Source organism: Rhinolophus sinicus, chromosome 5, assembly GCF_057876585.1.
Source record: "Rhinolophus sinicus isolate RSI-liver-muscle chromosome 5, RSI-T2T, whole genome shotgun sequence".
Classification (NCBI taxonomy): domain Eukaryota; kingdom Metazoa; phylum Chordata; class Mammalia; order Chiroptera; family Rhinolophidae; genus Rhinolophus; species Rhinolophus sinicus.
In genome coordinates this window covers 4,162,645-4,175,795 of record NC_142505.1, presented here as the reverse complement: position 1 = coordinate 4,175,795, position 13,151 = coordinate 4,162,645, and the positions used below count along the sequence as shown (strand labels likewise).

General features: G+C 45.1%; 1 protein-coding gene across 5 annotated transcripts in view; it reads left to right on the top strand.

Moving 5' to 3' along the window:
• The window catches only part of SUMF1 (sulfatase modifying factor 1), a 278,602-nt gene that overhangs the window by 139,379 nt on the left and 126,072 nt on the right, over window positions 1–13,151 (top strand). The window contains exons 10-11 of one of the 5 annotated variants that reach the window (XM_088798101.1): window positions 11,629–11,686; window positions 11,824–13,057. The exons of 3 other annotated variants lie outside the window; for them this stretch is intronic. In XM_088798101.1, the coding sequence (XP_088654227.1) occupies window positions 11,629–11,686; window positions 11,824–11,879 (114 nt within the window). In that variant the 3' untranslated portion in view covers window positions 11,880–13,057. Of the gene's footprint in view, window positions 1–11,628; window positions 11,687–11,823; window positions 13,058–13,151 lie in introns of those variants that run through there. One more of the 5 variants, XM_074312229.2, reaches the window with a different exon arrangement.

The following is a 13,151-nucleotide window of genomic DNA, read 5'->3' as shown; positions in this document are numbered from 1 at the left end:
CTGAAAACACCTCCGTGGACTGCTTTCCTCAAGGAGTAGGGAGATCATTTCATATTAAAAGGTGAACATGGGTTCGAAAAATAAGAAAATTGCCCACTGGAGATGAAAGCTCCTCATGGGGAGTTTTATCATTGTCCTTACACCTCCTTGCTCAGCGAAGTCGGACGATTGGAAGGAGATAGTTTTGGAAGCACATCAACTGGCACGGATGTGATGGCACATGACGCTGTCCCTCATGGCGCCGTCTGCAGATCTGAATAAATGCTGGTCAAGCTCCCACAGGAGGTGGAATGGTTACCCTTGATCTACGAAAGGCGTGCTGCTCCCAACACTCATTTGCGCTTGGATCTGAGGAGCAGTTTCCCGAAGTGCAGATCATTTGTTTTGGATTCGCTGTTGGAAACCTGTCTTTGGAGGGGTGCAGATGCTGTCTTACATCCATGCACAGGCTTTGGGTAACTGCGGCTGCGCATATAAAGTAACTAAATCTGAGAGTGACCCGTGGAATCCCCCTTCTTTAGATGAGGGAGCAAAGGAAGGACAATAACCCACTGACCTTGCGGGGGTTGGTCTCAGCCATTCTTCTTCTGAGGACAGGGGTAGCAGCCAGGCTGGAACTGCTGGCTTTCTTCCTGCACCACAGTTCAGGATACCTAGGTAGGGAGAGTGTGAGAGAGATTGCGTGCCTTTGCTGGTGAGATCTTCTGTGCTCTGGGATTGTTTTTTTATAATGTCATATGACCTTGAAAGTTTTACTACATGACAAATAAGTGAACACACATGCAAGCTGTTGTTTATGGCTTTCTTTTTCCTTCTTTTTTGCTTTTGTCTGCAAGCAAGTATAAACTCTTTTTTCTGAATAGTACCCTGATTTCCTTTGGGAGAACTGTCCCCCATCATTTCATGTAACGTTGCTGGGATAGTAAATTTTCAGGTGCCTGTCTCCCTCCATGGAATCCAAAGAAAGTAGAGCCTTTGGCTCTCTGCTCCCTGGGGGCTGACATGTGACCTCACCCTGGCAGGCAGATTCCTTCTCTCCCTGGAGCTAGTGATTTAAGGGCACAGAGTACAGTTGGAAATCTTTCCTCGTGGGAAGCAGCTGCAGTAGCATCCTGTCGCAACTGCAATGTGTGCTAGCTGTGTCCCCCACTTCTTGGCTTCCGGGGCTCCCTCAGTTGCTGCAAGGTGCAAACCTGCTCCTATGACGCTATGTGACTGCCCTTGGAGACAGGGCCATAAGGAGGTGATGAAGGTTACATGAAGTCATGGGGGGGACTCCGGTGTGATAGAACTGGTGTCCTCACAGGAGGAGGGAGACACATCAGGAATTGCTGTCTCTCTGACGTGCACAGAGGATGGGCCATGTGAAGACATGGTGAGAAGGCAGCTATCTACTAGTAGTCAGGATGAGACACCGAATTTGCCAGCACCTTGATCATGGACTCTATGACCGGTCTGTGCCATTTTGTTATGGCAGCCCGAAGAGACTAATACCCTCTGCTACCATGTGGGGCCAAGGTAGAAGGACTCTGGAAGGGATTGCCCCAAATACCTGCAGCCTGAGCACCTAGCACATAGAAATGTGGCAAGCTCAGGTTGCTCTTACATCTGTGCTGACTTGTCCTTCACTACATTGTACATGTGCCAACCTGCTCCTGTTGGTTCTACGACACTCTCCACCCACATCGCGGCTGCTTTTGATGGAGTTAGTCACCGTCAATTCTGATGCTTACAATCAAGAACGCTATGCATGGCTAGTGGCTCCACTTACATTTATCAACGAGGCACTGGGAGGAATTTAAGTAGGACACTCACCGCTCTTAGTTACTCGTTCTGATCATTCCCATCAAATAATTCTCTCCAACAGCACCTATTCTCTGCCACTTGCCAAGTAAGAGATGCATATTTGCTCTAGGCTTAATAAGACAGAGATGAATCCCTGTGTAACAAGATAACTTGCTACAGCCTTTACGACTGTGACATAAAGGTAGGACGACTCATGTCCCAGATTCCGGGTAGCACCCATATTTAGCGCCCACTGCCAGGATTCTCCCTGCCAGTAGAAGAGCATGCCACCGTCGACCTATTCCTCTGATAACTGCAGCAATTCTCCAACATGAAGAGTGGTGTCCTAAGGAAAGGCTGTTACATCTGCCCCTCACTGCTCAAGAGGACGTCTCTTTCCCATAACTTATTTATCAGTAAAACTGGAAAGAAAGAAAAGATCACGTCTCTTTCTTTGCGTGGATAAGCAGGAAAGGGCATATTAGTGGGGCCCTTCAGGATGGCAGACACCTCCGTGACCTGCTCCTCAAATCATCAGTTCAAGTTTCACTTCTTGCAGATTAAATTGTTACGTGGTTTGGGTAACAGCAAGGGATGGGGTTAGAGGTTGAAATATAATAACATGCTTTCCATTTGAAGAGTGCTGTTATTTGAGACGAGTTCTCTCTATCGTCTTCCCCAGGCAGTGGTAGCCTTGCTAGGGTTATTGCACTTGAAAGCAAAAGGGGGCCTAAAGAATCATCTATGTACAACTCTCATTTCATCAGCCAGGAAACTGAAGCCTGTAAGGTTATGTGATCTAGCTGACATAATGTAGCTGGTCACATCACCCTCGTCTTCCTTAATTTCTTGTAATCAACTCTCTCACGCCCCCAAACTGGGTGATGCCCAGCCATTAACAGGCCACCTTTCTAGTTGGATCCAGGGTGGAAAGTTTTGCTGTCTGCCGTTCCCTTGGGTGGTGAATTGTTTGAGAATATCTGTTAGCTGCTTGATTTCTCCAGAAATCAGCAGATCTTTTTGATAATATCCTTATCCCTTCTAGAAATCTTTTCTGGTCAAAGTGTTATTAAACCTTGGAACTCAAATGTACTTCCCTTTACACTACAGGAGTTTTTGAAAGTGGTAAGTTTAACTTTTGGGTACTCACGTGTGATACAGTAAGAAATACTTATTCGGTCTTTGTCCCAGGTTCCCGGCACATAGCTCCTCAAATCCTTGTAATCTATGGAGTGGTCAGAGTGTCTTATTCTGATGAGATGACCGGTGGCTGGGGACTCCAGAGAGGAGCCCTTCCTCTGGTTGTTCCTGGGTTGTATCCTTTATAATAAGCCAGGAAATACACGTGGAGTGTGTCCCTGAGTTCTGTGAACAGTTCTAGCAAATTATTAAACCTGAAAGGTGGTATGGTAGGGACCCTCAACTTTGTAGCCAAGTTGGACAGAAGTGTGGGTACCATGGGCACCCAGTACTTGCAGCTGGCATCTGAAGGGAGGGCAGCTTGGTACAACCAAGCACTGAGCCTGTGGAGACTGATGCTACCTCTGGGTAGTTAGTGTCAGAATTGAATTGAATTCTGGACACTCAGTTGGTGTTTGGAGAGTTGGAGAATTGGTTGGTGCAAGGAAAAATCCCCTAGATTTGGTGTCAGAAGTGTTGTGGGTAGAAGCAGCATAAACCAAGTCCCATATGTAATGCTCTTGGGAAGTTTTCTCTCTAAAAAAAGAAAAAAGTTCCTTTTGGAAATCTAGTCTTGTAATGAAGTTTCTTTTATTATTGCTAATAACCTGTAACTAATTTATCTATTTGGAATTCCTGATTTTCATACATTATGTTTACTTAGAGCAGATCATACACAGTAATATGGCCAACAATAGCTAGAATTGATTAAATGTTTCCTATATGCCAGGCATGATGCCAAATGCCAGCTGTTGTCATGAATTATTTCATGTTGTCCTCACAGCAACTCCACAAAGAAGGTAACGTCACAGATGGAAGAACTAAGGCTCAGAGAGGTTAGATAAGTGGCCTCATAGTACCCAGTTAGAAAGGAGTGGAGCTGAAACTCTTAGGAGAAATGACATGCCTTCGATGACCTGTAGTGGGTTCTCTTCTTGGCCTTGGGGGCTGTAGACCTTCAAAGAAAGGTGGGTTGTCAAAGGCTCACTAGAGGATTTCCCAGGGAGAAAGTGTCTGCAGCCCGATGCCAGCTTGTTCTGGAGGACGACCCGTGTGTGGGAAGGAAGGCACCGGGCTTCCCCTGAGCCCTGCTTGACCAGCGGGAGAAACTGGTCACACAGTGTGTGTATTTGTCCAGCGTTTTACTTAGCTCTCCGTGCATCCTTTCCTGGTTTGATTTCATCTGGAGTTTACATTCCCAGAGGCTAATTGTTGTCTTGATCTAAATTCCTTTATGCACCAGTTAGCGTGGTTTCTTGACGACGAAGGTCACGTGTGGTTGTGGGCACACTCTTTGCATCCGGTTTGCTTCTCATTTCCTCCCTTACCTGCTGGGCATCCTTAGTCAGAAATTCACCTTTCAGAGCCTCGATTCCTTGTCTGTCATTTGGAAAAAATTGTAACATCCACCTCGTCGGCTGATGAGACAAAGGGTGTAGGGTCCCCACTTGGTGCTCCGTAGTGGCTTTAAGAAGCCTCCTGTGCTGCCACCGGTACTTCTGGTATTAGCTGAAAGGGTGTATTTAAAAGATTCGATATGTCAGGGGTCTAAGAATGTACAGTGTGTTTTTCAGGATTCAAGACCTTGGAAAGCTGGAGGAAAGAATGTCGGATGTTCTTTCCTTAAAGGGAGCAGGTATTGAAACTTCTCAGTAACCACATTTTCCATCACCCTCAAATTCCCCTTACGTCTGACCTGGAGAAGCAGTGAAGCACAGCCGTGTAAAGTGAGGGCAGATCAGAGAGTGTGACACCACTATCAGTTAGAGCTGGATATTGGCTCTAATTGGCCTCCTGGGGCCACTCTCCAGAAACTTAGTTATTGGAAAAGTAGTGTTGCCCTCAGTATTCTGTCCCCTGCCATCTGCTGCTAGAGGATGTGTGCTTTGTTCTGGCATAGGAGAAGAGGAATTTGGACCCAGAGTCAGCTGAATGCAGTAAGAAACATATATATTGAGAATCAGGGAGACAAGGTAGAGGGGCTTACTGTGGGAATAGTTGTGTTTTGAGTTAAAACAGGTGTCTAGGAAAATGAACATTGGCTTGAGTAACTGTATCATGCCATTAAATGTATATTTATAGTCATGGATAATATACAAAAAATGAGTTACAGAGCGCTGCATGGCCTACACGATCTGATCCCACCTGCCTCTCTTACATCCTCTCCCAGCACATGCTGTCCCTGCTTTTAGTTGCATCAGAAAGTTCTTTCCTACCTCAGGGCTTTTGCATATCTTGTTTTGCTTTGAACCCTAATCTCCAACTGTAGAAGTCAAGTACTTTGGTTGGCCTGACCTGGGTTGTCTGTCTATCTCTGTGAGCCCGGGCGGGGGTGCTGATGGTGGTACACATGGCACGATGTGTTATAAAAAGAGATGGGGGAAGGTTCTAGGGACCCAAAACCCAGCACCATTGTAACATGGCTCAAACATTATGTAGCTGGATCCAATCTGAAATAGTCCCTTGTCACACAGCTTATATCTAAGCAGCTCACAGGCTGTCTGTTGATACTTGTAAGGCCAAGTTCTTGCCTTTTCATCTCCTTTCCAGGTCTTTTCCTAATTGATGCCAAGCTCACCTGCTTAGTTTTCTGCTAGAAACTATTATCCTCACCAATCTGGTGATGTGAGGCCCCTCTGACTCTGCCCATAGGAATCACGGTTCCTCTCACACGAGCTCTTTCTTCTTCAGCCCTCACACCCTCCCTGCCAGGCCTCTCTCCACCCTTGGTTGTTCCTTTCTTCCTCCTGTTTTTTTCTTCCTTGTCTTCTTCTTTTTCTTGCTCTTAACTTTAATGCTTATCTATATTGGGCTGTTCCTGACAGAAGAAATGGTTGGAGAGATTATAACGCTTATTTAACAGATTGAAGAAACGAGGCTCGGAGAACCTAAGGTGGTTTGTTCCAGGTCACATAGCTGGCAGTTGGCAGATTAGGAATTTTTAGTCAGAGCCTTCGACTCCTCAGCTTAGGATCGCCCCCCTTTCCCATGTCCTCTTGCGGTGTTTGCTCATGACATTGCCATCCTCCCAATAAATAGTCACAGTTTGGAGAGGGTTTTTTTTTTTTTTCCTCTGTGACAGTGACTTAGGGATAATTTTGGGAAGTGAATCTCGAGTTGAGTCTGGAAGGAAATCCGGATTTTTGATGAGTAGAAAGGAGAGGGGAGGCCATGTCAGAGAACAACAGTGGCCTGAGTAAAGCAGCAGAACGAGACGTGGCTTCTGTCTGTGTCGCAGAAGCAGCCTGTGAGCAGTGATAGGAAGAAACGTGCCGATGAAAAACGAGGGGCAAAGTGGGCAGCTGCTCGGCGGCAGGCCCGTCCTGAGCACGGTCAGCGGCGTCTTGTTTAATTCTGAGCGACCCAGTGAGCTGTGTCACGGTATCCGCTCCACGTTCCTGCCGAGGAAACGGGCACAAAGAGTTAATTAACTTGCCCACATCACACAACTAGCAGGAAGCGCAGTTTATATGCAGACTTAAGCCTGTTTGACCCCAAGGTCCATTCTCTTAACTGCAGGCTCCCGCTGCCGGGACTGATAAGAAGCCAAAGAGCAGGCCCCGCTTCCGTCCACTGGGCAGCCGAGGCCATAGTAAAACTCACGTTGTTTGTCAGACCTTTGGATTTGAAGACGGTACATCTTATTAGATAGGAACGTTAATCATCAGCTCAGAAATATATCCTCCTTGTGAAAGAGGCAAATAGAGAATCCGAGGCAAACGTGACAGTTTCCCATCATTGCTCCTTCACTCTGGGCAGATGATCGTGTATTGTAATGTCTCTCCGGCTGCTGCCGCGGGAGGAGCAGCTCGCGACCCCCTCGTCGAGGGGCCCAGGGCGCATCCGTTACCGTCACTGTACCCCGTCTCTTCATCGTGAGTCTTAGCGCCTCTCCCGCCTCCATTTCGGGCCCAGGATTCTCTGAATCTCTCCTTCCTGGCCCCGCGGCAGGGACATCGAACTCCTGTGGGTCATAAAGGACGTGCTGCAACAATGAGCCCTTTCCTTCGGATGGGTCGAGGCAGAAAACTCAGCTGAGAAATGACGCTGACCGCTCGGAGGTGCTGTCTGCGCGGTGAAGATGACAGGTGTTCTGGGAGAGAGCTGGGAACCACGAGCGGGACGCCGGGGGGCGGGGCTTCCGGGGCGGGGCTTCCGGGGCGGGCTTCAGGGGCGGGGCTTCCAGGGCGGGGCTTCCAGGGCGGGGCTTCCGGGGCGGGGCTTCCGGGCGGGGTTGCCTCCTGCTGGTCTCCCAGCCAACCTGAAACATAGGTGGCCATGCGTCCTGGTAGGACTTCGGAGGAAACGGTGAAGCTCTCAGGGTTTCCTGACCATGACCCAATACTGTTGTGGGTGAAAGAAATCAAATACTTGGTACCTTCCTCACGAGAGAAATAGTGATGAACAGTATCTGGTGCTTGGTGTTAAAATGGCAATAGATTCAAGTTTTCTAGATGTTGGGCTTGGGGAGGTGGCGTGGGCTGCAGTTGTGATGTCAGGGAGAGCTTCCCGGAGGTGGTGAGGTTCCAAGGATGGAATGGAAAGGTAATACACATTCAACGTAGAAAGCTCGCGTAATTTTTAAAAAGCATGAAAGACAAAATGATCTCTTATCTCGCCCAAAATAATTGCTATTAGTATTTGGTACATGTCTTTCCCGTTTGTTATTTTTGCATTATATAACCAAAATGAGATCTTACTATACGTGCTGGTTTGCAACTTTAATTTTTAGCGGTTTTTGACATCTGGCAATTTATGCCCTATTTTCCTATGTAAATAAAACTCCAAAAGCATGAAATTTTTACAGTGGGAAGGGCTTTTTTCATTATAAAAGTGTAATGCTTGTGAAAAAAATCAGAGAATATATAAGACATTATAAGGAAGAAAAGAAAAACAAAACTCACATAACCCTATCCCCTGGCAATTACTACCATTAACGTCTGCGTGTATATATTTCCTGAATTTTTTTCCAAATGTATGTGTGTATATGTATATATATATATATATATATATATATATATATATATATATATATATATGTAAAATATATATGTATGGTACGTATTACAGTTTACTCCTGTTGATACTTGATTAATATCTCCCAGCCACCCTCCCCCCACAAACTATAAACATAGTGAAGGCAGAGACTTGTATCTGTTCCCTTCACCAGAGCATTCCCAGCTCCTTGCCCAGTGCCTGGCGCATAATAGGCAATTAGTAAAACTTTACTAAACGAATGAGGGAGTGAATGGCAGGTCACATTGTAGTGGATATTGACTTGGGAGATGATAGAGTGCCATCTAGTCACGGGAAATGGGAGATGGCGATTGCGACTATGGCAACCAGCTCGTGGCTCTTTGCTTATGTGGTTAGCATCGTGGCAGTTTTTAAAAAGACAAAGCCAAAGCCAAAACAAACAAACACCAAACCCAAGCCAAGCCAAGCCAAAACTATTTGCTGCCTTTAACTTGATGAAAATTTGCATTTTGACTATGAAGATTCACGGCCACTCTCATCGCCTCCTTCCCTCACGGTCCCCATGTCTCTGGCCAGCTGGGGGAAGGCAGGAGTAGATCTTGTCCACTCCAGTCCTTCTGATGTGATGCCATGTGTGTCCTTGGCATGAGCTCATGTTTCCTGCTGAGTGTGATGGTGGGAGGAGGAAGCTGATGGAACATTATCCACGGAGAGGCCTGTGGTGATTCAAAGGTGTGGGACGCGGCTCTGAGGTGATCGGATGCCACAGGACTGCTTATTTCATTAGGATTCCTTTTCCTTGTCTAGTCTCTGGACCTGATTAAAGAAGTTGTGGTGAGAAATACGTGTGGGCAGACAAGTAGCTAAACCAACTTTTTTATAGCTCTACTGTTGTAGCATAAGACTCTAGTGCACAATCATAGAGATGTTTTAAATGCTCTGAACTCAAATGGACTAAAGAGTAATTTGGATTGGGAGGTTTTAAACTTTCATGCTGCTGGAAGGGATCCAGAGAGGTCAGGTTAGAACTGCAGACACTTTGAACGGCAGGGCCTTGGATGCCCGCTAATGCTGTCTCCTCATTTCACAGACGAAGAAACTGAGCTCTAGAGGGAGAGTTGAATTACTCAAGGTCCCATAGGAAGTCAGTGGTACATAAAACTGGAACTAGAACTCAGGCATTCTAAGTTCCAGGCTGATGTGGTTCCTGTCTGCTGTGAGAAAGATAAGAATGCAAAACATCCATCACCATTGGCCACCATTTGAATGTGTACATAGAGAGAGAAAGGAGGCAAGAGAGAGAAAAGGAGAAACAAGGACAAAGGACAAAGAAAACAAATGAAAATGAGAGCCTTTCTCGGAAATGCATTCAGTGTTTTCAGCTCCTAGGGAACAGACTGTGAGCCCCAGAATGAGTTGGAAAGTGATGTTTTCACGAACTTCTCCAGCACACGTGAAAAGCCTGGGGGTTTGCAGTTTTAGACATGAATTTGAAATGCTTTGGACATCAGTATTGGACGCTCACTATCTTTTCTTCTAATCTAAATGACTTTAGCAAAGGAACTCAGTTTTAGTCACTGGAGATTAATTAAACCGTCTTACATGAACTGAAGCTGAATCCCTTTGTATGAAGCGAGAGGAGACACACACACACACACACACACACACACACACACACACACGAGCTGAACTGTAGCCTTGATGAATGAAGTATGTTCACAGAATCTATGGGGCCTCTTACCGTGTTTCCCCGAAAATAAGACCTAGCAGGACCATCAGCTCTAATGCGTCTTTTGGAGCAAAAATTAATATAAGAGCGGGTATTATATTAATTATATTATATTAAATCTGGTATTATAGTATCTTATATCATATTGTATATTATACCCGGTCTTATAGTAAAATAACACTGGGTCTTATATTAATTTTTGCTCCAAAAGACGCATTAGAGCTGATTGTCTGGCTAGGTCTTATTTTCGGGGAAACACGGTAGTAATGGGGAATGGAACCGAGGTGAAATGAAAGAAAAACGACAGTAAGGATAGATGTTTTGTGGATGACAGAGAGGAAATCATCGTGAGTTTTATAATGCCCCTTACAGTTTCTCTTCTTTCTCTGGTCTTTACCCTCCCTCCTGTCCTGCTCCTCAAGCTGGGCTGCTGCAATGACCCCTGGACTCCAGTCTCTTTCCACTGAAGCACGCGACCAACACTGCTTCCACCATTATCTTCTTAATCCTTTGATGGTCCTCGTCTTTGGTTCCAAGCATGCCGGGCTTTTCATTGCTGAAAGCAGTGGTTTTCATCATTAGAGCTGGTAACAGCGTATGGGGGAGCTGGTTAGAAATGCAGATTCCGAAATCTACTCCCAGGAGAATCAATTTCATGGATCCAGGATGATGGTCAGGAATTTACATTTTTAACAGGTTCCCAGTTTATTTCTGATGCAGATACCTTAGGAACAATACTTAGAAGAGTCAGCTTATGGTGAAGTCCCGTCCTTAGCCAGAGGAGTGACATTTAATGGTGGCAGCCAGAGGGGGAGGAAATATGGAAGGAAAGACTGGTCTCCAAAACATCCACTGGAACTGGGTACTTTGGCAACCATGACTGTGGGAGAATTTGCATCTTATGGATGGAAAGGAATTTGTAAAGTTTCGTCACCATTTTTTTTGGCTTGAGCCTGCCAGACACGTGGCATAGTGGAAAGGACTCTGGAATGAGGTCAGAAGATATGCATGTGGGTTCCATCCACTTAGGAGCTGTATAACTTTTTGGCTAGCCACTTGACTTTCCTGAGCCTCAGCCTTCCTGATCTGTAAAATGGGAATGTAAAACACCCTGCTTCCTTGTTAAGTTATAAGGGTCAACACTGGGAAAGTGCCTTGAAGTTTGGAAAGTGTCGAATAATACGAGGCACTATGTACTCATTTATATTAAAAGCCTGTTCTCTTCACACTTTTGTTTTCACCTTTGCCGAGTGATCAGAAGGATCTTGAGCAGGAAGGTAATTGAAGTTAAACAGGGTAAGGCTGTAGAGGGAGTGTGTATTGACATTCATCCAGCTATAGCCATTTGCAGGAGGAAAGAAAAAAGTCACGTAGCAGCCAACAGAAGGGTTTTGATTACCCCATGGGTTTGGGCCGCTTGCAGACTGGCGTACTGGAGTCTGACTTCCTCTGTGAGTATGAATTTGGCTGAGTTTAATAGTGAGACAAGCTTATGAAAACCCACACATGCTGAAACCCAAAAGGCTAATGAGGAGAATAAACAGCTTGTGTAATTAGACCTTGTGCATTTCCCTAAAAAGGGATCATGAAATATGTAGAAAATGTTGTCTCTGAAGGATTCATGGTTACTTGGTCTAGTTTTTCATTTGGAAACTTTACTCCTTGCCTGTGGGAGTTAAGGGAACAAAGGGCTTCTGGGTGGTTATGAACCGGTGCCGTCACATGGAGTCTGATGGCTCTCCGGGCCTCGGCCCACTGCCAGCGGCGGGCACTCCTACATGCCAGTTTGCTCTGTTCTGAATGCTCTCTCACAGCCTGAGGGGCTTATTGTGTCACTTCTTGATGAGCCAAGGTCGGCTGCGGTTTTTGGCTTCAAACGTGTTTTTCCTTCCCTGTATTATTTGTGCACAGAAAACAATGAAATGCTTTGTCTTAAGTACATCTATTGTTCTTCTCAGACGCTCCTGGTGTCTTCAATTAAAAAGGACACAATTGAAGTTCCCCCCTACCCGCCAGGTTTGTCAGACTTTTGTGTTGTGCCATTTTTGCTTTATGTCTTTTATTATGTTATGTATAGAAATAAAATGTAGACGCAGTTCAGGCTCCTGTGGGACCCTCTGCACCCACCCCTGTTTCTCTCCCTCTCTTCCCAGAAGTGACCACTGAGCTGAATGAAGTGAGCTACATAATGTTCAAGGGAATGTTCTGACCAAGGAACACGATTTCAAAGTGAAGTGCCAGCCCCTGGTGCGAACGTGGAGGTCGGTGTCCGAAATCGGGCTGTATGACAACCGTGCGAACTTCCGTCTCTCCGACGAGTCATTTCTCAGCTGGCATAAAGCTTCACTTTTTTCCCTGCTGAATTTTATTAGCAGGACTTGTGGCTGTACCTCGTGTTTTTATGTTCTTATTCTTCTTTTTAATAGGTAAGACGTTTACATGGTTCAAAAATTAAAATGGTTTCCAAACAGTATATATTGAGGATTCTCCATTGTATATGTTTCCTTTCTCCCCCGAACCTCATGGTCAGCAATTTTTATTGGTTTCTTGTTTATACTTCCAGTGTTTTATTTTGCACATTGAAGGAAATGTGAACATATATTTTCATTTTTCTGCTTTATTTACTCAAAACGCTGTATTCCATATTCATTGTTTTACACCATATTTTACACTTAATAGTGTATACAGGAGATTGCTGCATATCAGTACTCGGTATCGCCCTCAGTTTTATTTTTTTACAGTTTCATATTTTTAATAGCTGTGTAATGTTCACCCAGCACCCTGTACATAGGACTTTAGTTACTTATTTTTACAGCTACAGAGTATTCCACGGCATGAATGTAAGATATTTTTCAACCAGTCCCCTGTTGCCGGACCCTGGGTCATTTCAGAACGTTTCCTATTGCAAACAATGTCATGCAGATTAAACTTGTACATGTGTCACTTCATGTGTGTACAGGGATGTGTATGGAATTCCAGCAGTGAGATTGTCAAAGGGTAGATGCAGGCTCCACAGGGCTGCAACGTTCTGCCTTCCCAAGGGCACTGTTAGTTTCTGCCTCCTCACAGCTTTGCCAAGAGAACATATTAAGTAACTGGATTTTTCCCTCTAATAGGTGAGAAATGGTATTATATCTCTAGGTAGTTTTAATTTGCATTTATCTTAAGTGATATTGAGCATCCTTACAGCATTTTAAAATAAAATATACATACAATAAAGTACACAAATGTTAAGTCTACAGCTCGATGAATTGTTGAATATGTAGACATCCATATTACCACCTCCAGCACCCTGGAAAATGGCCTCGCCCCCCTTGCTACCCAGTACTAACCATCATGCTGAATTCTACCCCATCAATTAGTTCTTGAACTTCATATAACTGGAATTGTGCAGTATGTGCTCTTTTGTGTCTGACTTCTTCACTAAACATTATGTCTGTGAGATTTGTCCATGTTCTTGTATTTAAACAGTAGCTCATTG